Below are 26,168 nucleotides of genomic sequence, written 5' to 3' on the forward strand. Positions count from 1 at the left end.
TCTGTCTCCCCCCCCCTTTTCTTCCCTAAAAATAAATAAATAAAATCTTTAAAAAAAATTCAGTGTAAAAAAGCTGTTAGTACACCTGGCTGGCATAACTCAGTGGGTTGAGCGCGGGCTGCGAACCCAAGTGTCTCGGGTTCGATTCCCAGTCGGCACATGCCTGGGTTGCAGGCCACGGCCCCCAGCAACCACACATTGATGTTTCTCTCTCTCTTTCTTTCTCCCTCCCTTCCCTCTCTAAAAATAAATAAATAAAATCTTTTTTAAAAAAAGTTGTTATTACAAAGAGCTCCAAAACACATGTCCTCCCACCCCAGGAGGGGACTTTTACTTCATAATTTGTACACTGCCAGGTTATCAGAATTTATTCGTCTAACACAAGACACACCAACAAAATATCAAACCAACCAAGATTTTTATGGTAGAGAAAATTTTCTTATATAGCTATCATATTTACAGTTTAACCAAAGTAAACCAGGCACAATTTATTTAGGAATATCTTACCAACATTTTGCCTAATAGGGAAAGCAAAGAGATGCAAAAGTGAATAAAAATAGGAAAGGAGAAGCTGGCAGTTTTATTGGGGCATGAGCAGCAGCTCTGGGACTAAAAAATAACCATTCATTCATTCATTCGTTTACTTATTCATTCATTCAAGAGGTAGTAATTCATTCATTCCACCAGGTAAGTTTCAAGTACCCTCTGTACATCAGGCCACTGTGCTAGGCACTGGGAATGCAATGTGGAATAAGACAGACACAGAACTGAATATAAGATTAACACTATAAACCCTTCGAAGAAAACAGAAGCAAAACTTTATGACTTTAGACAATGACTTCTTCACTATGACATCAAAAGCAGAAGCAACAAAAGGCAAAAACAGCTAAGTTAGACTTCAAAATTAAAGTCTTTCATGCTTCAAAGACACCATCGAGAAGGTGAAAAGACAGAACGGGAGAGAATGTTTGGAAGTCACATACCAGTAAAGAGACTAGTCAGAATATATAAAGAACTCTTACAATTCAGTAATAAAAAGATAATCTAACTTAACAGTGGGCAAAGGACTGAAAAGATATTCCCCCCAAATACACAGAAATGGCCAACAAGCACATGAAAAGATGCTCCATCATTAGGAAAATGCACATCCAAACCACAGCGAGACGCCACCTCACACCCACTAGGATGGCTGTCAGAAAAACAAAACCAGAAACTCTCAGTGAGGGTGTGACAAACTGGGACCCTCGTTCTGGTGGAGGGAAAGCAACTCCGTGCAGCCGCTGTGGGAAAGTTTGTCAGAATGTGAAACGCAGACTTACCCCAGCCCCAGAAATTCCAGTCCGTGGTGTACACCCGAGAGAGAGGAAAACATTTGCCCACACAAAACCATGGCGACGGCGAACGCTCACTGCAGCACTTCCAGAGTAACACCAAAACGGAAGCAACCCAAATGCCCACCCAGTGAGGAACGGATAAACAAAAATAGCATATCCATACAGTGGAAGGTTATTAGGCCATAAAAATGAAGCAAGTACTGATATATGTTACAGCATGTGTGAACCTTGAAAACATGATGCTAAGTGGAAAAAAAAAGCCAGTTATGAAAGGCCACATACTGCACGATTCCCCATACATGAGATGTCTAGCATTGGCAAATGCACGCAGACGGAACATAGATTAGTGGTCGCTGATGGCTAGGCGTGGAGGTCAGTGGAAGGGGGAGATTAAATGCTGAAGGATACAGATGGAGTTTTCTTTGGGGATAATGAAAATTTCTGAAATTAGATAGTGTTGATTTTGCACAACTCCGCATACACGAAAAGTCATTGAACTGGACACTTTGAAAAGGGCGAATTTTATGGTACGTGAATTATATCTCAATAAAGATGTTAGGAAAAGTGAAATGGACACACCGCCCTCTCGCAAAGAGTTCACAGCCCAGTGGGAGAGGGGGTGATTGGGTAACAAGACAAGCACAGAATTTCAAACTGATCAACATGAGGAAGGAAATCTATGGCTACCGTGAGAGCCCTCACTCCCCCTACTCCCTGGTCTTCCGGGAGGAAGCTGAAAGGGAGACCTTCCTGTGAACGGGTTTCATACTGGAATTTCCTCTTCTGGCTGGTTCCCCCCAAGAGCCTGCACCAGGACACGGCTCTCAGGGGCCCCAGGGCTTTGCTCCTTTTGCCACGGAAAGTGCTCCAAGCCTGAATGAATTAGTTCCTCTCTTACACTTGTTTGCACAGGAAGAACCTGCGTTTGAAACAGTCCTATAACCACACCCCGGCTGGCGTTACTTCACCTGCAACAGATCTGAGACTGGAAGCCGTTCAGTGTACCCTTCCCCCCACAACCTTTTATTTATTCTGCAATTGTGGAGAAGAGCTTTTACCCCACTAGGACTTCTTGACGTATGATTTCCAAACATTTCTCCCATTCTGTGGAGTGAATTCTTTGTGTATTTTTCATCCTTATCTTCATTATTTGATGAATTTATCCGGCAACCATGGGACTTCCAACTCTTGGGGGGTGGGGTCTCACCCTTGTTTTCCCACCACCCCCATGTGACTAAAACACGGTCAGCTGCCAGAACACTAATTCATGAAGAAATGGAAGGCGGGAGGGGGAGAGGAAGGGGGGAGAGAAGGACTGGCGGGCCTTGGTGAGAACACAGCGTCCTGGGGCCGACGAGGGGGAAGGCATGGCGACCTGCAGAGAGGGGCAGGTCCATGGGGACTTCAAGGAGAAGAGATCAATGCAGGCAAGTTTTGGAAGGATGTCCGGGACTTAAAGCTGCAGGGCGGACAGAACGTTCAGCAGGAAAAACCACACCTGCCAAGCCACACAGGTGTCCCATCTGGGAATCTAAAGTGCCTGGAACGAGCAGACGGAGGGGTGGGCCTGGACAAAGCAGGCTGGGAGGGTGGGCAGGGTGTGCCCTGCTGTGTGCCTTGCTAAGATATCTGGCCTGTCCTGAGGGCAATAGGGAGCCCCTGCAGGGTTTAGAGCAGGGCACCCACAGGGGCAGAGTGGCCAGGCATTATGGTCTCCTGGCCAGCCTCCTCCCGGGTTATGGCCAGAGAGCTGTTAGCAGCAGCCGATGGGAGGCTGCAGCTCCCCCCAACAGCAGTCCACCTCCCCACCCTCCAGCAGCCCCCATGAGCTTAAAGGCTACTTGTGAACTTCCTCTACGCCCTAGGGCTTTTGGGCTCTGGATCAAGAAGCAAGCACACAGATCCCTGGGTTTTCTGTAGGAGCAGCCACTGGAAATCGGCCAAGTGAACTTAGGCTTGGGCAGCACAGCCCTCATCAAGGCAGTTCAAAGCCCTAAAACACAAGTCAGATAAGCAACATCCTGACTTCCCTCCCTGCTCAACTCGGCCAAGCTTAACTCCCTCTGGACTTTCCTTTGTGCCAACTGGGAGCACGGAGCTCAAAGCAACACACTGTAGATCTTCCCTCTGTTCTCGTCCCTGGGGAATGGGACCACTGGTTTGAGCAGGTTCTCACAGGAAGCGACTGGTGCATAAAAGAAAAAGTTATGGACCTCTGGTACGGGCACCAATGCATGTCGAGAAGGAGTTAGCAGGAAGGGCTTCCTGGAAGAGGCTTGTCTCCAGGGGAAGCAGGATTCTGAGAGCCACACAGCTGTTGGTGACGCTGTCAATCCCTGTTTTGGCTCGTCCCTCGGGTACCAGTTTAAATGTCCTTCCTAAGAGAGGCTTTCTCAACCCCTCCCCACTCCAACTCAGAGCCGCTTGTTCCCTTGTAGCACACTGATCCCCGTGGTCAGATATGTACTTACGTGTGCATCTCTCCCTGCTAAAGTAGCTCCGGAAAGCAGGGTCCGTGCCCACGCGGCCTACACCATCGCCCAGTGCCCAGGATGTGCCTGGCACACAAGCAGGTGCTCCAACAATACTGGCACGAGGGGAAAACGACAGCCATAGAAAGATAAAAAGGAAACTTAAATGCATAGGACTAAGTGGGAAAAAAAAGCCAAAAAAAAAAAAAAGGTGTAAGAAGAGCTTACACACTACACAATCCCAATTATAGGACGTTCTAGGGAAGGCAAAACCATGGAGACAGTGAGAAAATCACGGCTGGCAGGGTTGGGGGAGCGGGAAGAAGGAACAGGCAGGGCAGGGAGGATTTTCAGGGAGTGAAACCTCCGTGAACGACACCGTCACAGCGGACACACGTCATTACACGTCTGTCCAGACCCACAGAATGTACACCGCCAGGCGCAAACCCTATGGTAAACAATGGATTCTGAGGGTCAGCGATGTGTCCGCGCAGCCTCGCCGACTGTAACAAAGGTGCCACTCTGGCGGGGGAGGCTGATAACGGGGAGGCTTTGCAGGCATGGGGGAGGGCATATGGAAAATCTGTCCCTTCTGCTCAGTACTGCTGTGAACCTAAAGCTGCTTAAAAACCTAAGTCTACTAAAAAAACGAATATGGGACATCCCTCCCTGCACCAAATACACTCCTCCCCCCCGCATGTGGGGGAGCAGCGTGGCAGAGTTCATCGAGTCAGGCAGTTCTGGGGTGGACTCTCCAGTCCACCATTTATTTACTAACCGTGGGCATGTGACTGCTGAACCCCAGTGCCCTCATCTGGAAAGTGGGCATCATCATAAATCTATCAGGTACCTGGTAGCACTCAGCAAGCATTAGTGGCCTCTCCCTCAAGCTGAGCCATCAAACCTCCCATGAGCTGAGCCTTTAGCGTCTGTCCTGGTGGTCTCCGAGCAACCTGCTTTGTCCAGCAGAACGAACCTTCCTGCCTGAGTGAGGGTGTAAGGCCAGGCCTGGGGACCTCTGCAGGAAAGGAGCCCCGCCCACCCCCTCCACAGACGGTCCAGCCAAATGGAATTCGGAGCTGGAGCTTCAGCTTCTTCCCCCCCAGCAAGCAGAGAAGGGCGATTCTTTGGCACATGGACAACAATGTGGGACGCCGGCAGGCCGGCCCTGTTCAGTTTGAGAATCCAGCTGATTACTTCCCTAACCCAATTAGGGGGAAAGGCATTCATCACAAGGGCTTCGCTCGGAGGATCCGCATTCCCCCCAAAGCACCCTTGACCTGAGTCAGCTTGAAGGCCACGGCAGCCGGGCGCGTGAAGCTGCCCCCTCTGCCGAGCAGCCTGGATCCTAGAAACAAAAGAGCGGCCTGCAAAGCTCTCTCGTGGGTTAGGCAGGCACTTGGCAGGCGCACGGGCAGCAGCCAGGGGGTAGAAAGGGGGCCGGGAACCTGGCCAGGCAGGGTGACCTTCCTCTTCGCAGGGCCGGGGACAGCTTCAGGGTGGCCAGCAGAGAGGCTGCCGGGAGGGCACGGATGAAGAGGGGTGGAGGGGCGGGTGCAGGCTTCCTGGACTCTCTCCCCCAGGCAGCTGGCTTTTCATCACCTGAGTCACACAGGTATCTCTACACACGAGCAGATGACCAGGTGTCACACAGGGACAGGTGACCTTGACGGAGTTCCCAGGCAAAAAAAAAATCCATTTTATAAAAACTTGCTTTTGTTATCTCAGTTTTTTGTGTGTTTTTTAAAAAGATTTTATTTATTTATTTTTAGAGAGGGAAGGGGGAGTGTGGGGGAGAGAGAGAGAGAGAGAGGGAGAAAGAAAGAAAGAAACAATGTGTGGTTGCTGGGGGTTATGGCCTGCAACCCAGGCATGTGCCCTGACTGGGAATCGAACCTGCGATGCTCGGTTCACAGCCCGCGCTCAATCCACGGAGCTACGCCAGCCAGAGCTGTTATCTCAGTTTTTAATTTTATTTTTAAAAACAGTAGCAGTGGGCTAGAAAGAACTAGCAGATACACACTGGAGTGTTAGCTGGGTATCTCTGAGGGCTGGGACCTCATGTGGTTTTCTCTCCTCATGCTTTTCCACACTGGATTTAAAACAACATCCACTGTATGCCACTTTGGTGTTTCAGCTACTGTGTTTCCAGTTGAAAGAGAAAATGGAGGGAGTGGGACTAGATAGTCACTGGATTAAGGCCCCGTTCTAAATGTACCCCTGAGATTCCCTTTATCACTTTGACAGAACCAACTCTTTAAGGACAACATCCCCGTGCCAGTACTGCGCTAACTGTCCGACGTCATTCACCCGGGATGCGGAGCCCCACCGAGGGCCCGCCCAGAAGGAGTCATTTTCTGGTTACGAATTATAAAGCATGTGTTCACCGGCAAATGTTCAAAGGTTGTAACGAGTAACAAGTACCACTTACAATCCCTCGAGAGAGGGACATACTGTTAGGTTTTACGTGGATTCCTCAGGTGTTTCTCCACGCAAATGTTTACAGGATGGGATCACAGTCTCCCAGGGTGTCCCACGTCCCCTTCAGACACACCGGGAACGGGGTTGCCCACGGCTGCCGGGCGTCTCGCTGTCAGGCTGTGCCGTGAACCCATTTTGGACATCTGGGGCCTTTCTCTGCTTTAGGGTCTCCATTCAGACCGCTCATCAGCACCCCACGTGGTCCCACAGCCAGAGTTACTGTTGATGGAAGTGTCTGCTTATTTATTAAACTGGTGTGTTGGGGAAAACTGAGTCCCCTGCCCAGCTCCCCCAGAATGGGACCTCTGTGAGAAAGGGGGCCACTTCTGGACTCTCCCAGTTCTGGCTGTACCCCAGCACTGGGCTCACAGTTGGGGCCACTGAGTATCTGCTGAATGGAGTGCTTTGCGTGATGAATGTGGGTGTGGCCCAAGTCAGCACCAGCTGGGGGATGGAGCTCTGCCTGTGGCCTGATCTGCCCTCTCTCCCCAGGCATCCCCTCACCTGCCCTGCATCCTTCCCTGGGGTAACCAACAGGGTGGGGGAAGCTGCGCCCCTGAAAGGGAAACCCTGGCACCCCTAAGACCAGAGGAGCCATTCTGGGGTGGGGGGGCAAGGAAGGTGGTGGGAGCCATGACAGGCTACAGTCCTTTAGAAACCAACCACCCTTCTTGCTGCCCAAGATCTCTTCTTGGGAGTCACAGGGTAGAAAGGGGATGGTTGAGAGGAACAGCATTCCGAGACAGGCCAAGGACAAGTGAATCACGACGCACGTGAAACCCCAAACCAAGCTGCAGACAGAGCGGGTGGGGCTGTCCGGACAGGCTTCCAGAGATCAATGTCCCCCCCAACCCCCATACACACACCCTGCTGACCTTGGCAGAGGAGGCAAACACTCCACACCTGTGCGGGGCTCAGATGTGCGTGGAAGTCTGGGCCAGCCCAGCCCATGAGCAGTTCAAAAGACCCCAGGTGCACAGCCAGCACTGCTGGGCAGGGACCCCCGCCTGTCGCTGTTGAAGGACCTAGGGGGGGAAGATTCAGCGTGTGCTCTTCACACACAGGCTCTGCCGGCTTTTTGAGGCTAACCTCAGAGGAGTTTGAAGGTCATGTGGACTGTACAAGTTCAGCCAGTCAGTCACCCCCGGTTTCTCAGACCAGGGGAGGAAGGGAAGGCTTCACTTTAACCACTGGCGTCCTGCACTGTTACTTTCTAACTGCCTCACCATTAACCCTCTCTTCCTTCACATCTCAGCTTAAAAGTCACGCCTGAAAAGTCTCCTGGTCATGCCCCTGTCACATACCCCCCGGGCATCTGGGACTTCCGTCCACCCACCCGTCCACTTTACTGTTCTTCACCCCTGGACCATAACCATCACAAGGGGAGAGACGGGGTTCATCTCGTCCAGCTCTGTGACCCCAACACCTGGCACAAACGATGCTCAGTAATTACCAGAACCTCCCAATCTGGGGAATGGCGAATACTTCAAAAATTAAGACAAAAATGATTTGTTCCTAATCTTGGGTAGAATGAAACTATTAATCATCAGGAGCAAGTCTGCATTCTCACGAAGACCAGAGGGGAGGTACAGGAAGCCTGGGATGTTGAATTCCAGGGGAAAGAGAAAGCTCTGCCCTTGCCCTTGGGTGGCATGTGCCTCAGTCTACCCAACAGCAACAGAGGGTGACCCAGGAGGAAGCAGGCCAGTGTGTGCAGAGGACTGGGCGCTTCAAGAATTATCAAATGCCCTGGCCGGTGTGGCTCCGTGGATTGAGCACAGGCTGCAAACCAAAAGGTTGCCCGTTCGATTCCCAGTCAGGGTACATGTCTGGGTTGCAGGCCAGGTCCCCAGAAGGGGAAATGTGAGAAGCAACCACACACTGATGTTTCTCTCCCTCTCTTTCTCCTTCCCTTCCCCTCTCTCTAGAAATAAATAAATAAAATATTTAAAAAAAAAGAATGATCAATTACATATCTTACACTCAGTCATTTAAAAGGCAATGTTTCCCAATGTGTGTTCCATGATACCCCAGGCCCAAGATACACTTCCTAAAGAGGGTTCCGTGGGCCACCGGTTTGGGAAACACTGCATACCATGTTGCTCCTTCCTAAATGAAATCGTGTATTAGTCCATTAAGAGGCCCTGAAACATCTGTCTGGGAACCACTTACATTGTTTTGGGAAACTCTAGGTTAAGTTTATTCATCCACAGAGGGTGACCACCACCCCACCCGCTTTGGGGAGGACAGAGTAACGACACCCCAGAGAGCCTGTTCTGGGAAATGGCGCTTCAGGGTGCTGGCGGCTGCGCACTGGTGTGCTGGAGAGAACGGAGCCCCGGCGCATCTGTGTGGTGAAACCCTGGCAAAAATCCCTGGCTCGATGCCTAATAGCTTGATTATCCTAAAACAGAGATTTACTGAAAAGCTCGCTGAGATTAAAAACCACAGCTTGCACCTGCAGAACTGCCCTGGTAAGAATGTTGGGGTGTCCACAAGAACCTTTTGGGTGGCAGGCTGGCACTCAATCCACGGAGCCACACCAGCCAGGGCAATTGGTAGTTTTGAAGTGCCCAGTCCTCTGCACACACTGGCCTGCTTCCTCCTGGGTCACCCTCTGTTGCTGTTGGGTAGACTGAGGCACATGCCGCCCCAAGGCAAAGACAGAGCTTTCTCTTTCCCCTCGAATTCAGCTTCCTGTACCTCCCCTCTGATCTTTGAGAGTATCTGGAATGCTCATTATGATGAAAAGTTTTGCACAACCTTCTATTTTATGCATATGTACTACATATGTATAATTTGTGCACATAAATGTGTGTGTGTGTATAAATATACAAAAATTTGCCAGACACTGTGCTCCATGCATTTTCTCTTCTCACCCCTCACCAGACCCACAAGGTGGGGATGATCAGCACCCCGGTATCCCAGATAGGGCCGGCTCAGCGAGGGTAACTAAGGAACCGGCTCAAGGGCACCCAGTTAATAGATGATGGGTCTGAATCTGGGTTTGACTCCGTGCTCTTAACACTGTATTTTGACAGTCTAGGTTTGTGTTTTCCTTCCCAAACAACATTATACTGAACCCATTAAAAAATATCTGATCACACCCTGGCTGGTGTAGCTCAGTGGATTGAGTGCAGGCTGCGAACCAAAGTGTCGCAGGTTCGATTCCCAGTCAGGGTACATGCCTGGGTTGCAGGCCATGACCCCCAGCAACCGCACATTGATGTTTCTCTCTCTCTCCCTTCCCTCCCTCTCTAAAAATAAATAAACAAATAATATTTTAAAATAAAATAAAATAAAATATCTGATCACTACAGAAATGTCAGAAAACACAGATGAGTATAAAGAACATAAAAATCACCAGCCATCCCATTAGCAGGAGTTAACTTCGAGTATGAACATGTGTCAGGCTATGCCGTTCCAGTCTTGATTCTCTGCACACACCCCCCCCCCACTTACTCCTCCCTCTCACAGGACCACCATCCCTGACAGTTGTGACTTGATAGAGGATCTCCACCCCGACACCCACCCTCCTCCAGAGGTGGGCCCAGGCAGCAGCAGCATTAGCACGCAAGGCAAAGAAGCACAATGACCAAGGTCATGTTGCAGGTGGTGGTGAATCCTGGACTTGGACATTGGAGGAGCTGGCCAGGTCTGGGCTGTGACACTGCTTGGAACGTGGCAACTGCTTCCTAAACAGCCCAGGGCACAACGCAGAGCTGAGCTGCTCTCTCACAGCGGCCACTAGAAGAAAATCACCCTTGTCTCCTGTGTTCGTCCACCAGGGCCAGCGCCACACTCATCCTCACTGCTGCCCACTGCCGCCACCTCTGGAGGGAGCCTGCGCCTCCAGGCACTGGGCCAGCTGCTTGGGAAACAGCTCCAGGGGTTGAGTCTGCCTGAGAACAAAGAGTAGTAGCAAGAGGTGAAGAAACCCCACCGCCAACCGGGTAACTGGTAACCGAGGTGACCAACAGGAAGCAAAGACTTGCAAATTGAAAGGGAAAAAGGAAGGGGAGGGGAAGTAGGTTCTTCAGAGGCTATGGGAGTACAGAGAGTACACATCACCACATCACCGCCCTGGGAGGCCCTGGGAGGCTGGAGGATCACCCTGCTTCCCCTCTGCGTCCCATTGCTTCATAAACCCAAGGAGGCATTTTCGGTAAAGAACCAACATGTCTGCGGAACCCTATTTCAACACTCTCCAAAGGAGGGCCTGTGGCGCAGGAACCTGAAATGCCAGTGACACCCCTCCTGCGGCTGTCCAGCCTGGAGCTTCCTTTTAGTGGAGAGAAAGGCCACCCCCAGCCACCAACCACAAGTTTCCCCAGCTCCCCCGAACTGCCCGACAAATGGCAGAGGGGCTCCAGACACGCCTCCTCCTTTCCAGGTTCCAGAGCCACTGCCAGGCATCCAACTGTGGCCAGAGGCATGTCTGCCTCTCTCTGGGTGGTCCCCCTCCCACCCACACCACTGAGCCCCCCAACGCCCTCAGGGACAACACTCGTAGCCTTTTTATAACCCCACCCACCAAGTCCTTCACTTTCACCAACTTCCTAATGAGACCGGCCCCCCCACGCCTTCTTGGGTGGGTGTGCCCCTCAGTCTCCCTCTGTTACTGAGGGCAGGGGTTGCTACCTTTTCCCTAGAACAGGCCCAATCCTTGGGCCTTTCCTCCTGGGTCCTCCTGTGGCCTCAAGAGCTCTTTATTCCACACTTCTGACTCCCACCTCCAATTTCCAGACTCCTTCGGATGGATTCACCTTGCTGCTAACATGCAGCCCCAAACAGGTCAGTACAGTCACCTCCACCCCTACCTACTCATCACTTCAGCTGGGACTCCGTCCCCCTGCTGATCTGTGGTCCAGGGTTCCTGCATCCGTGGTTGGCTGACCACCGGCACTGGAATTTCCTGGGCATTTACTGAAAAATGGAAGCTTCCTCCTGTACTGAATTGGACAATCCCCCCCACCACCAAAAAACAAAACAAAACAAAACAAAACAAAAAATCCTTATGTTTACCAGAATCTCAGAATGTCACCTCATTTGGAAATAGAAACTTTACAATCAGGTTTAAATAAGGACCTGATGGGTTAGAATGGGCCCTCACCCAATGACTGGTGTCCCTGTAAAAAGAGAAAACAGACACAGACATAGAGAGGAAAGACAGGGCAAAGACGGACACAGGGACAAGGCCACATGGAAAAGGAGGCAGGGGATGGAGTGATGCAGCTACAAGCTGAGGAACGCCAGGGTTGCCAGCAACCACCGGATGCTACAAGAGGCAAGGAAGGACCCTCCCCAGAGCCTCTGAAGGGAGCATGGCCCTGACTTTGAACTTCTAGCCTCCAGAACTGGGAAAGAATCAACTTTGGTTATTTTAAGCAACCCAATGTGAGGCAACCTGAGGAATCTGTGACACTCCCTATTTCCTGATTTACTGAATCAGACCTCTGGCCAGGGAACTGGGCCCCTGTCTGTGCCTCACCAGCCTGAGGCTTGCCTGTGAGCTCCATGAAGGCGGAGAGCTGTTTTGTCATCACTTCCAGTTACGCATCACTTAACGATGAGAAAATATGTTCTGGAAACGCGCCATTAGGCTATTCTGTCATTGTGTGCACACCGCGGGGTGCACCTGCACGAACCTGGACGGCAGAGCCCACTACACACCTGGACCACAGGTACAGCCCATCGCTCCTAGGCTACGAGTCTGTGCGGCACGTTACCACACCGAATACTGCAGGCACCTATACCACAAATGGTACGTATTTGTGGACCTAAAGATACCTAAGCAGAGAAAAGGTACAGAAAAAAAGAAGGCATAAAATCTAAAAACTGGCGCTTGCCGTGAACAGCGCCTGCAGGACTGGAGGTTGCTCCGGGTGCGGCGGTGAGTGCGTGGTGAGTGCGTGGCCTAGGGCACTGCCGGACACCACTGCAGACTTTGGGAACCTGCCCCACAGGCCCTCCCCTGCTGCTTCCCACAGGGTCAGAAGCAGAACAGAGAAGCTGTCCACGCCGCCCCACGAACAGTGTGATACGGGCTGGGCCGATGGGAAATTCATGGGAACTCGAGGAGAAGCTGGCTGGACAAGGCACAGACCACACCGGTTCCCCGTCAGGAGGGAGCGAAGGGGGTCTGAGGATCACCGGGAGGAGGAGGAAGAAGATGGAGAGCTGAAGGAGCGCCGGGAGCTGTCACGGCGACACACAGTCTGGCTCCCGCACGCTGGCGCCGTGGTCAGGTAGAGGAACCCGGTGGTGCATTCATAAAAGAGAGGGTGTTTAATGTGGAGGGGGGAGAATGGAGAACTCAATATTTTGTCTTCAGAAATCTGTTTTTGGTTCCACTGACCCTGTCTGGCACAAAGGGTTCTCTCTGGCATTGAACTGATAGAAGAAACAAAACTCATCTATGCTTTACATCATGACAACCGACAACGTCCCCGAAGTCTAGGAATGGGCTGGCTCCACACTGCGGCAGAAAGCTTTGGCCAGAGTGGCTGCGGCCCTGAACCCTTGCTAAGGAGGCTCCTGTGGACCTGTGTCCTCGTACGGGACCTCAGGACCTCCGCAAAGAATTTACAGCGGTGTGATCTGAAGACCACCAGGCTAGGTCTGGGAGGGCTGCAGCGCCCTCTGAATACACAGCGCTGGGGGGACGGAGTTGGAGCACTCAAAACTGAGGTGCTGTGTGTGGGAGGGGGTCTCCTGCCAAACCCCAAGACACTGCTCCCGTCAGAGAAGGAAAAAAAAATCTTCCTCGACGACATATCCTTCCATTTCTTACAGGAAATTCAGCTCCTGCATAGTTTTACGGGTGCATGGTTGTTTATAAGGTCCGTCGTTGACCAAATTGTCATTACACAGCACAGGACACCACATCCCCGGTGGCTGGCAGTGCTTGGCAGGTGGTGGCTGCTAAAAAACAGACACTGAATGCAAGAGTGAAGAAAGTGTGCTGGTGTTCAAGGACCACTGGTGCTTTGGTCGGGACACTTCCTTTTTTTAAAGCAATTTTAATAATCAAAAGTTGCTTTGACTATGTACATCAAGCATTATGGCGTCTGGCATATTGTAGATGCCCAACAAACATCAACTCCCTTAGTTTAGTGGGAATCTTTAAAGGTTACACAGAAACCAGCAATGGCCAGGAGAAGCTTTCTAAGGACAACGTGCAGTGTGACAAAGGCCCATCACGCTTAGCCACAGGAAAGTACTTTATTCCAACAAGTAAGAAACCCGGAATCTTTCACTCCTCTTGTTAGCTGGGCCTTTTGACCCCAGTTCCTAAAACTCTTGAGTGTCCCTACTTCCTGCCCTGGTTCAGATGTCATCTCTTGGAGTCACTGCCAGCACCCAGGCTCCAAGGCCAAGGTCACCTTCCAGTGATCCAGCATTCCCTACTGACACCCCTCCCTGTGCCCCGAGGACAAGAGCAGACACCTAGGGAGATCAGTATCCCCAGAGCCAACGCTGCTGGTCCATCTCCCTCTCTTGGCTACTCACCAGAGTACCACCTGAAGGTCACTGATGTGTGACCTTCAGAAGCTGCCCTGAGCCCTGGTAGATGAACTTCTTCCACACCTCTCGCTGCCCAGCACGCTTCTGCTTACCCTTTGAACCCAGCTCACACAGCACCTCCTCTTGGAAGCTTTTCACACTTCCCCGGGGAACTGGATGTCACTGTTGGTACGCTGGTTAAGAGCTGAGTTCGAATCCTGGCCTTGCCCTCATTTAGCTGTATGGCTTTGTGTGCATTATTTATTTATTTGAATTTTAAAGAAGCGTTTGTTTGTGCCGAATTGATGACATATATGGGGAGCGAGATCTCAAATGCCTCAGAGATGAACAGTTTTTCAACTTCTCTTATGCATTTGAAATTGAGGAGGGCGCCTAAAGAAGATTACACGGAGGTGGGAGAAAGCAAGGTGGGGATTGGGTTACAGGACAGTTAAGGTTATATGCCGTCTTGAGGTGTGCTAACCTAGATACACGGAACAATGGGGTGTGATGAACCCCGTGACCCGCCCAGTCATTTATGATCAGATCACCCTGTGAGGCTAGTACATCATTGAACTCTCCCAACTTGAGCACGTCCCACCTGTAACATGGCGGTAGTTACAGTGTGCACTAGAGTAGACTGTCTGAGGACTTCATTAATGGAAGGGAATGCATGTCAAGCAAGCACCCATTAATGTGGACACTCATTTCTAACACCGAGGCCCCCGGGGCCTGGCTGGCAGAGCCTCCCACGTGCTTGGGGCTCCGTGAATAACTGCTGGATAGAGAGGCTTCCTGCCAATGAAGCCGCAGAGAAGGGCCAAGGACATGAGCCAGAACTCTGCCTTCCCCAGACTCTCGGCCAGCAGCGGCTCCTCATACCCGCTGGGCTTCCTCCTTCCTGCCCAGAATGTCGAATCCTCTCCTCTGTCCAAAAAGGCCTCCTGACACCTGGGAAGATGTCAGCAGGGGTTTGTCCACAATTCCCCCACAAACCACTTCATGGCCCACCGTAAGAGTGGCCACGCAAAAGGAACCCTGAAGTACTAAGGGATGAGGGGGCGATCTGCAACTCGGTTCCAGGGGAGATACATGTAAAGACAGAGAAAGAGAATGGTAAGGCCGATGTGTTCAAATGTTCACAGCTGGGAACTGTGCTGGCAACTCTTCTGTAAGTTAGTGAAACTACTTCAAAACAGAAAGTGAACACAAAAGGAAAGGCCAGAGAGAGATTGCAACTCAGAGTCCACAGCGCAACACTACTCCCCCGCCCCCGCCCCCGCCCCCGCAGGCCTCCTCGCCTCCCGAGGAGCTGCTCCTCTGGGTCAGCCCCTCTGAAGCAGAAGTTCGAGTTACGCCATCACTGATTGGAGGGCCGGCCACTTGCAACTCCTCCGCTTGTCGAAAGTCAGGCTCTAGACAGCATCTTGCCAAGTTTTAAGGCTCCAGCTCTCCCACCCAAGAGGGGGACCCTGGCCAAGTCCTTGAGCCCTTGGAGGCCGTTTCTCTAGCAGAAGGATGGTGTTGTTGGCAGCCAAGCCACCCACCCCGCACGCAAGGCTATTTCAACAGCGAAGCCCAGGAAGGGGATGTGTGGGCTGTGAGGCACAGACCTCAGATAAGGCGTCCGTGATGTGCACAGACTGATGGCGGGGGCGGGGGATTGGGGGGTCCTGTGCAGCAGCTGCTTAGACCTGGGGAGACGCAGCGCCTGCCTGCCTGCCCCTCACGGGCCTGGGACGCTGGATCCAAACGAAATAATCGCATTTATAAGCGCATAATTTCAAGCTGTGCTGGCTGCAAAGGAATAACCCAGGGTGGTCTGAGAAGACTAACAAGGGACCCAGCTCTGACCTTGTCTGGGACTCGGGGAAGGCACCTGAGGAAGTGAGGTTTGGACTGACGGCGAGAGAACAAGCAGAATCAAATCCCACAAGAGCATGGAAGTGTACAAACCATTCGTAACTAGTGAGCTCCCGTTAAACAATGCCGTGAGGAGATTAACAGGCCAAATCAAGGATAGGGGACCTTCATCAGGACAAATGACCTGGTTTTTCCAAAAATCGATGGCATGAAAAAGTTTTTGTTTCCCACAGGGATGGGAGGCAGGGAGACCATTAGAATATAAAAGACGTAAGAATACATTTTGAAAAAATGGAATTCATGGACCTTATCTGGACCATGACTTTAACAAGCCAACTACAAAGCCATTTTTGAGACAGCTGGGGAGAACTAAATGTGAACTGGGCAGTGTGAGGTATTAACGAATGGCCGTTAGTTTTGCTAGGTGTAATAAAGGCAGAGTTGTTACATTACAAGAGCCTTTATCTGGTAGATGTTCGTGGTGAAGTGCTTTGCTCTCTGGGGACAACAACAGCAGGGACTGAGGTAGGGTGGAGGGGACCCGGGGATCCATTCTACTGTTCTCTCCATTTTTGTGTACCTTTTACATTTTCTAAAAGAAAAGGTTAAGAAAAAACCGTGGCTCATGCCGAAGAGTCAGAAGTGCTCTGAACTGCTTGGATTTTTTGCAATGATCAGAAAAAGTATTTGTCATTCAGCCCAAAGCTATCTGCCATATGCCAGTGAATGGATGCACCACAGTGGAATCGATTTCCTTCCGATGGCATTTCAGTTCTTTCCAACTTTTCCTTCCACTCACTGAGTCTCTCCAATTCCTGATGCTCCTGCACCGATGAGCCCTCCCTCTCCCGTCTCCCACAACCCGCCCACCCAAATCACTGCATGACCGTTTCCAGACTAAGTTGCTGGTGGTACCAGTGTGCATGTCCACGTCGCAAAGAAGACTTAGGCTCTGGCACCATCTGCTCCAGGGACCTGCAAGGGATCCAACTGCCACATGGATGTAGAGGGCAGCACACGCTGCATGATGGGGCTGAGAGGGGGTTTTCTGGCCGGGGGTGGGGAAGGTCACTTCAACAGCCCTCACCTGGCCGATATGGGTCTCAGGCTGGTTCCTGCTACAGATGGGACTCTCCGAGTCCTGGGAAGTGTTCAGAGTTCCCTGCCCCTGCCCTACGGCCTCCCGTGCTTGTCTCACTCTGGGTTCTGCTCCTTCTGGAGCCAAGAGACTCCATGTTGACCTACCCAAAGGGCACTGACTTTCTATTAAAGGATAGTATCCAGGGTTAGCAACACTGCCGGGAAGCACGCATTCTCCCACAGCCCTGGCGGACGTGCAAACGGGTACAGCCTTCTGAGACTCTATTAACTGGCAACACACAAAGTCCTGAAAACCATGCCCTGTGACTGGCAGTTTCAGTTTAGGGAACTGAGCCACACGCACACACAGAAGCCCAGGATCACCTCCACAGCGCCGTGCAGAACCCAGGGGCACGCTACAGACGACCCCACACACCGCAGAGAGGGGAATGAAGGGACACACCGCATTCTGATCACACTATGGAATACTACTCAGCAATAAAAAGGAATAAACTCCTAACAAATACAACAACGTGGATGAATCTCAAACACATCACATTAAGTAAAAAAAAAAGCAGACAGAAAAGAGTACACACGTGTAACTCCATTTATCTGAAACTCTAGAATAAAGGCGAACCTGGTCTACAGAGACACAGAGCAGATCGTGATGGCCTGGGGCCGGGCGCAGGGCCGGGTGAGTGGCGGGTGGAGAAGTGGCACCCGGGAATCCCGCAGGCTGCGGGCAAGACTCTCTATCTTGGTTATGAGAGCAGTTACGTGAGCGTACACATTTGTCAAAACTCACTATGAACTCTGAATTGATGCACACTGACGATCTGTACATTGTAGTGTGTCTCAATTATACTCCAATTTTTAATAACATCCAATTAGGAGACGAGTTAATCTGATCACAGCGTATCCACACACTTAAACATTATGCATGATACGGCAGGAAAGTAGTTAATGACATAGGAAGTTACTTAGTACATACAGGGAAGGAAAAAATTAAGTTAGAGAACTGTAATATACTGAGATGGCACTTTTGTAAAATAAAAAATATGTGTTTGGATAGGAAATGAGGAAGAAGAAATATTCCAGTCATTCCTTAAATACAAATGCATTGAGTATCTACTGTATGCCTTCCTTGTTACAATGAGCAGAAAAGATTTTTTTTTAAGTCCCTCTGGTCACGGAGCTGCTATTTGGTGTTTTCATAGAACATACTTAAATTATTATAATGTAAACATTAAAAAAGTCCAACGGTAAAGGGGAAGAGCGTAAATTACATCACCGCCGGTGGCAGAACACACACCTGTGTGTGTTCGTACACAGAATGTCTCTGAAGGACTCACAGGAAACTGGGACCCGGGGGACCTTTCAGGGAGGGAAACCAGGGCAGTGGGACTGGGTGGGGGGCACGGAAGACGATTCACAGCCCACCCTTCACAGAACTTGGTTATTTTTCTTTTACCACATTCTTGAACTGTGTCCTCTAAATAAACACAATCAATAGGTTCTCATTTTGTGCTCCTGTCTGACCATCAGGAACTGGGTGGAGAAGAAAGATACGAGAATGTGTGCGTGGCATACTGTTAAATAAACAAAGTGTTCCGAGCAAGATACTTTCAGGTTTTACTTTAAAGAGTCCAAATAAAAAATGTGTTATAATCACACACATGCCAAAATGCCAACCGAGATGCCAACTTCCAAGTGGTGGGCCTGGGGTGGGGGGAGGGGAGGATTTAACTCTCCTCTCTGTGCCGATGATGTTCACGGTTGCCGTTTCCTAAACAAGCAAGCAAGAAAACATACTTCGTGTATGTGTAAGAACTCAAAATGGGAAACAAAGAGAAAAGTGCAGAATCACAGTGTCACTCCCCTTCTGCCAGGTGCTCAGACACACTAGAGAATGGTTGGCTGCGGTTCCCTTACGCAAGGGGCTGTGTGGTTTAGGAAGACAAAGAGCAAGTCAAGGGCAAGGGCACAGGGCCAGCTCACAGACTGTAATGTCGTGCCCTCACTCAAAGAGCACAGGCTTCCCGGGCCAACCAGAGGGGCCCACCGAGCCCCTCCCCCACTCACAACCCACAGGCCCCAGAAGCTGGCGAGGGCTCCCACACTCACTGTCTCCTGGGACACCTGGGAGGCAGGTGGGGCAGGCGTCACCGTCCAGGCTTACAGACGAGAGGAAGGCTCCGATATACTTTTCTGCTGCTATAGAGAAGATGCACCGAGACAAAGTCTCGGCTGAATGTTGCAGACACACTGAGCATTTTGGTACCTAAGACACGAAGGACTCGTTACAAGAGAGGATGCCAAGATCTGACACCAAGTTTTGTCCTCGGCTTCCTACAAAATACAGGTAAGGCCCTGGAATTGGGGAGTCTTCAAGCAAGCTGGACATCACCTTGAATGGCATCTCTTCCAGCCCCCTGACCCCATTTTCACCAACCTTCCTTCCGTCCTCCGTTTGTGTCCACCTCAGGGGGCAGCCCCAATCATCGCTGCAGGCTGGGCAGCAAGAAACTCCTCCTTATACCGACAGCCTCACCCTCACCTCCAGGAAGGGACCCCGAGGGCCACCTGCTTAGGGTCCCAAACATAAGGCAGCCTTGTCGGTAGGTAAGGGCTTGTGAAAGCCAGCATGTGAGTACATTCCCGGAACTAAGCTGGGCAGGCCCCTGCCACTGCCAGTGTCTGGAATACTTTCGTATGGGAAGAGCTGGGTGAGTCTCATGGTTTAGGAAGAACTGGCCCCAGGGGGTGCAGAAATGCAAAAGGGGAAGAAAGGGAAAATCAGTGACGGGTGACCTAACTAAATCATTGGACATGGACTTGGGTCACCACTTTCTGTAAGAAGACAGATATTCAGCCTTTGCAACGAGGAAATTCAGGGAATTTCAGGGGAGGAGTGAGAAGAAATGTTAACACTGGGAGAAGTGAAAGGATGCGCAAGCTGTAGAAGTCACCAGAACATGACGTGGTTTGAACTCAGGGGCAAGGGATGGAGCTGCAATGAGATTCCAGCAGTTGGGCACTCAGGCAGGAGAGAGGGGCACGGATGTCCCTCTTACTCTGGCAAGTTAGAGCAGCCCCTCCCACCCCCAGCCACCACAGGGACAAGCAACAGCACAGGCCCAGTCACTGCAAGGTGAGATGCAGTGCACACAGGTGAGGCGCCAGGACCCATGCAGGCCAGGGACGCCCTGCTATCAGACCTTCCCAACGCCCAGACCAAGGCCAGAGCCCGCGGCTGGCGGCTTCCCAGCGTGGTTTCGGAAGAACCCGGCTCTAGCGGAGCCGTTGTGTGAAACACAAACTACAATCCAGACCCCGCAGTGCAACCAGTGGCAGAGCCTCAGCTGTTTCCTGCCTCGTGCTTCTACTCTTTGTGAAATGGATGTTCCTTTAAATAAACTTTCGCTCGAACTCACACCCTCTGAGTCTTGAAGTTCCCTGCCGAGAAAACGGAGTCCGTTCCAGCAGTGGGGCCGACATCCCCGTGCTCGGCACACTGCTGAAACACAGTAAATGCTCCATCAACAGTAGCCACTCGCATCATCATCAGTAAGTGTCATTTTGGAAAATCTTTGTATAATTCGGTCACAAATCAGGAAAACGTGTCCCGTATCTGCCGGTTCAAGAAGCATGGTCTCACACACCCAAGTCCTCTAAGCGTGCAATGAAGCACACTTCGGGAGTGGGAAACCCGTGTTTGACTCTGTAGATCTCAAGTCTGGGAAAGGGTGAGAAGACCTCCAAGGTCTCTGTGACTCCAATCCCAGGAAAAGACAAACACCCGAAAGAGTAGGAGGAGCCTGTGGCCCTAGAAGATAAACCTACCAGGTTATGCCCAGTAGGGCCCATCACAAGGCTTTGGGAGGGTGGGATTCCCCCCCTCCCGAGTATTCCCAAATCCCCACATTCAGAAAGTCCTTCGTGTACCCAAGAAGCCTTAAATCATGGCATAAGGGTCCTTGAACCTTTCCTTTGCCTACTAACATAACCGCTTCTTACTACTCAGAGTGAAAATTGTGTGTCAGATAGATGTAAATCAAAAGGAGACCAGACCAAGTTCTACCCATTCTGTTGTTTGTCAGGAGATAACCATTTGGGGAGGAGGGTGGAACCTCTTGGCAAAAGTTTGGGGGTGCTGACCGAGGTTCAACCAGTAGTGTTTGTTCTAAGATCCTCACGCTGCACTTTGGTCTATGCCAATCAACTGCTCTCATGGGGAATTCTACTTCTAACCCCTCCCCCATTCCTCTCCTCCCTGCCACCCTCGAGTTATCTGAGAGGAGAAGATGCAAGCCTGTAGGAAGCTGGGAGGCAGCCTCTACGTGGTCCTGGACCTGGCAGCAGGGCCATTTGCACAGACCGCACAGCCAGGCCAGTGCCAAAGCCCCGACCAGGATCCCTGGGAAGTGCTCCTGCAAATCCAGTCAACGTGCCCCAGGAGAGGCCCCCTGAGTCTGCCCTTCCCTTCTGTGCTCTCCCAATGCTGTGCCCGGGCAGCTGAGGCGGTGGACACCCCTCGGTCCCCTCTGCACCAGACACCAGTCTGGGAATGCTGTGGCACCAGACATTCCTCATGCTTGCAAGGAACTCACAGTCAAGTGAGGAGGACAAATTACTACACAGGGTGACAAGGACCGTGAGAGAAATAAACCTGAGGTTGGGGCTAGGAACCATGGTGGAAGGGAGAGAGGCTTGAAGGACAATGGAAGGTGGTCCTCCCCGTTGTTGGTCCAATGGAATCACAATGTCTTTCTTCTGAGGACTGCCTGTCAGGATGGTGGACCCCTCCCCAGAGCGTGGTCACAAACCCCAAGCCTTACCCTGACCACAGAGCTCGAAAGGGCTATGGGCCTCAGATGCCCATGGTCAGCGGGAAGGTGCAACACCTGCCCTGTCCCTGCCACGTGTCTCTCTCACACAGCTGTCAGGTTCTTCCACCCACTCCTCACAGCCTACAAAACATCTTCTCCAACTCGCCGACAAGGAAATTGGAAAAGGGTCATTCTTCTCATTATGCCACACAGATCCGGGGGGCCCTGTTCTAGGCACCGAGGCCTGGCACCGAACAAGGCACACACAGGCCTATTCCTGGGGAGAGTGTATTCAGGGGGAAAAACAGTAAAATAGAAAATAATTCCAGCCCTGGCTGGCGTAGCTGAGTGGATTGTGTTACCTATGTTATTAAATATTTTACCACATTTTTTGATTCAAAAATTTTTTTACCTATTTTCCTCCTCTAAAACCTAGGTGCGTCTTACAGTCCAAAAAATCTTAGATGTTTAACACAAAAAACTGCTCTGGGAAAAATAAACAGCCAGCCCTCATTCCTTGAGGAAGGTGAGGCTACTGTGGATACAGGGTTCCTCTTCATCTTCACTTTTCTCTCCACTAAGCCAAATTTTCTCATGAAGCATCTTCTTTGAACAGGGAGCAGAAGCAAAGGAGAAAAAAGTCAATATGCTGGAAGGTAAGACATTCTAACCAAAGGAACCCAGGATTTACCCTATCAGACCAGCTTCAAATCACGGGTGACCTTGACCATCACCCCCTGAGTGAGTTTTCTATTTCTAACCTGTAAAGCCTGGACAAACCTGTCCTTCCTCAATGTAGTGAATTAATCTGGCACTATGGCATGGGTGAGGCACAATTAATGGGACCTGCCAGCCCTGTTCCTTTGAGTGGGTAAAAGAGAGAGATTAGAACACACATTACGAAAGGCGGGATTCTCAGGTAACTGAGCTGGTTGAGTTTAAATGGTTCTTAGAAATCTTTCCTGCTGGAAAGGGGCAAATGAGGTCAAAGTCATTCCTCTCAAGCTACCAGCAGAACTGCCAACCACCTGAGCCCACGATAAGCAAGGCAGCCCAACTTCCGTGACGGCGCTCACTGACTCAGTTAGCCACCACCCCCAGCAGAGAATCAAGCCTGCCTGGTCCACTATCCCATGGCCCCTGCTTTTTTTTCCTTTAAGATTTTACTTATTTATTGAGAGCAGAGAAGGGAGGGAGAAAGAGAGGAGAGAAACATACACGGGGGAGAGATACATCCATCAGTTGCCTCTGGCACACCTCTACCTGGGAACCTGGCCCCCATCCCAGGCATGTGCCCTGACTGGGAATCAAACCAGCAACCTTTCAGTTTGCAGGCCAGTGCTCAATCCACGGAGCCACGCCAGCCAGGGCTGCTTTTTAATTAAACCACCAAGACAGGATTTCTTCTCCAGACGCCCAGAATACGCTGCACCTTGACCATTCTGCTCCAGGGAGAAGACCAAGGGAAGCAGAGGAAGTCCCAGCCAAGGCAAGCAACACAGGACAGAGATGGACCAGTAGGTACAGAAAAAAGGAAAAAATAAGTTGGCCGAAAGACAGCTACTCCCAGGTGAGGAAGAGACCCTGAACAGCTGGTGACTTTTGAAGCAGAATTCCATGGACACCGGCTGTCCGTGTCTGTATGGGGACCCAGGGAACCCACTGAAGAGACTTCTCCTTTCCTGTACAGGGCTGAACAGTGTCCCCCAAGTTCATGTCTACCTGGAGCCTCAGAATGTGGCCTTATTAGCTAATAGTCTTCTGAGAAGTACAATAATTAGTTAAATTAAGACCAGGTCATGCTGGATTGAAGTAGACCCTGTTCCGATGACTGGCGTCCTTACCGGAGAGAAAAAAGAGACACAGACAGAATGTCACGTGGCAACAAAGTCAGACACTGCAGCGGAACGTCTACGAAGCCAAGAAATGCTGAGGGTTAGAACGTCCCGGCCCTTGGACTTCCAGCCTCTGTCGTGTCCAGCTCTCTCATCTGTGGTACTTTGTCAGGGCCGCCCCAGGAAACCAATTCACTCTATTTCACACCTGTTCCCCAAACCACCCGACCGTGCCAGTCCCAGTCTCATCCCAGGGGCGGGACCCAAGACACACAACACACACAGGCCGTGCCTCCAGCCCACCTGCACTTTCCCACCCTGTCAATGCCCAGGAGCACCCCTGCCTTAGAGGTGAGGGGAGCACAGGCATCACATTTCAGCTGCCCCCACCTTCTGCCACCAGAGGCAGACTGGCAGGGGAGTGTTTGTTTTTCTCCTCACATCCTCCTAGGCTTACAGCCTCTCACTGAGATTAGCATCTCTTAACTTGTATTCGGTCCCATCCTGGAGATATTGGGGGGAGGGGGGAGGGAGTATAACTATACCTTACATTATCCTTCACCTAATAGTTTTTCTATTGAATCACTACTTCTACTTAACTTTCTTTTAAAAGGAACTGCTACGTCGTGACAGTAAATGGAAAGTCAGCATCCTTTATCCCATGCAAAACTTGTTAGATACATATGTTCTTAAGTTGCACATTATTTTAAAGCCCGTTCATTCACCTTTTTAAGTAATCTCGGGTGGCAATACTATGGAAAATACCACCTTAAAGAGCACAGTGGCTGTCTCGGTTTGGCTGGCTGGGTGCTCCGGGCGCCGAATCAGAAAAACCGACTTAAACTCTCCAATCTCATTTCTTCTCCGGATCCTCCGGGAGAAGGCTCAGGACTGGAGCAAAGAAAGGCACCGGCAGTTCCCAGGTCTCCCGCGGGGCGACCCAAGCAAACAGAGTGAGAGCGAAAGGGACTTTAAATACCCCGTCCAGACAGCGACAAGGGAGGGGAGGAACTGACCTTCTCGCGCAGGGTGCAGTGGACGTCCGAGGCGACGCGCCCTTCCCACCACGGCTCATCCATCACCGCGTCTGCAGCGCCGCGATCCGAGGCTACCGGGCTCTCAGGGCGCACCCTGCGTGGACACGGGCTACCTCAGAGGGCGCAGCGCGCTCCCCGCTCCGACCCCCAGCATCTCTATCCTCGCTCGTCCCGGGAAGGGAGACCCTCCTGCCCACCTCAGCAGAGCTGGCGGTCGCTGCCCGTCCCAAGAAGGTGGCGGTGTCCCCTCCCCTGTGTTCGTGAGATCTGGGGGAAGACCTGGAGCTGTGCAACAACTTGCAGAATTTTTATATTCCCTTTTGCAAAAGTTGCAGAGAAAGTTGCCGACTTCTTTAGCTCGCCCGAGGCTGGGGCTCCGGCAAAGGCCACCAGCTCGCCGTCCCAACTCCTCCCCCGCCGCCCAGCCTTTGTCCTGCTCCCACATCCTGCCCTCGAGCCGGGGCGAAACTCACTCATTCCTCTCCGGGCGTGGGGGGCTGCCGACACCTAGCCTCTCCCAGGGCCGAAGCGGCCGACCCTCGGGTGCACGCACGCTGCCGAGCCCTCGCGCCCCGCGCTCCACGCTCTCGACGGCAGCCTCCGCAGCCGGGCTCGCCCCCGCGCCGCCGCGCCCCAGAATGCGCTCGGGTGCCGCCGCGGCTCGCTGCCTCCCGGCCGCCGGGGGCCTCCCCCTCTCGCTAGGGGAATTGGGGGCCGGGCCTCGCGCATGCGCTGCCAGCCCCCGCACCCCGCGGGGCGGGGGGCTGGGAATTGAAGTCTTTCTTTCGCCAGCTCTGGCTCCGTTTCCTGCCCGCCCTCCTCCCCCGCCTGGGTGGAAAGCTTCCTCTCACCTTGGTGGAGACTCCTGGTGGCCTTCTGGGCACCCCGCGGGCCTACACGGGGAGCGGGGGAGCTCTGAGGCCGCGCCGCCACCTGCGCGCACCACGCGTGAAAGGCGCAGGCAGGGTGCCCCCCAAAGTTCTGTCTCCTGCGTGCGCTGCCCTAGCAAACCTTAACGTCGGTTCCACCTGTTCTTTTCTTTCCTATTTTTTACATTTCTTTTCTTTTTCCTTCCTCCCTTCCTTGCTTTCTTTCTCTTTCCTTCCCTACCTTCTTTCTTTCTTTTTGGAACCTGTCCTGCAATGGGGAGGTAGATTTCCAAATGGACGTTTCCCACGAAAGCTACAGAAAGACTGTTCTCGATTATCCACGAATCTCTAGTTCTAAAAGAGGCTCAGTAAATCAAGTGGTATTTGTTGTTCTACTGCAAAGTGCAGATCTTCCCGTACATTGAAGGAAAAACAAGCTTTTTGGAGAGTCTGGTGGGCGGAAGGCATTGTCTTTTTAATTTAGCTGATTTCGAAAAGGCGCTTCTTTGAATCCCCATATCTGATAGCACAGCGCTGGCTGTCCTCTTGGCTGATTGTTTGGAGATTCAGACTTCCAGACCAACAGACCTGTTCAAATCCACCTACCAACTGGGTGATTTTTGCCTAGTTCCTCACGCTGTCGAAGCCTGGGAACCCTCATAGGTAAAATGGGAATAAAAATTGCACCAACCTGTTGGAGATACAATCACTAAATAAAACAATTCGTATCCAGGGATAATGGCCATGCTGAGTGTAAAACGAACACAATAAATAGCTGTTACTAAAGAGCCTTTGGTTTCTGACTGGCTTCCTGCACGCAAATGCTCACCTGGAAAAAATTTTAAAGTCAGCTTTGATAAGCT

The 26,168-nt window shown here is 51.5% G+C and overlaps 1 protein-coding gene across 2 annotated transcripts in view; it reads right to left on the bottom strand.

Moving 5' to 3' along the window:
* CCNJL (cyclin J like) overlaps nucleotides 1-25,225 on the bottom strand; it is a 48,737-nt gene extending 23,512 nt beyond the window's left edge. Inside the window, exons 1-2 of one of the 2 annotated variants that reach the window (XM_028527757.2) lie at nucleotides 24,910-25,225; nucleotides 24,416-24,530 (exon numbers count right to left, since the gene is read on the bottom strand). In XM_028527757.2, coding sequence (XP_028383558.1) covers nucleotides 24,416-24,478 — 63 coding nt within the window. In that variant the 5' untranslated portion in view covers nucleotides 24,479-24,530; nucleotides 24,910-25,225. The other variant, XM_036013770.1, reaches the window with a different exon arrangement.
* Between the last annotated feature and the right edge of the window lie 943 nt (nucleotides 25,226-26,168).

Source organism: Phyllostomus discolor, chromosome 13 (genome assembly GCF_004126475.2).
Source record: "Phyllostomus discolor isolate MPI-MPIP mPhyDis1 chromosome 13, mPhyDis1.pri.v3, whole genome shotgun sequence".
NCBI lineage: Eukaryota > Metazoa > Chordata > Mammalia > Chiroptera > Phyllostomidae > Phyllostomus > Phyllostomus discolor.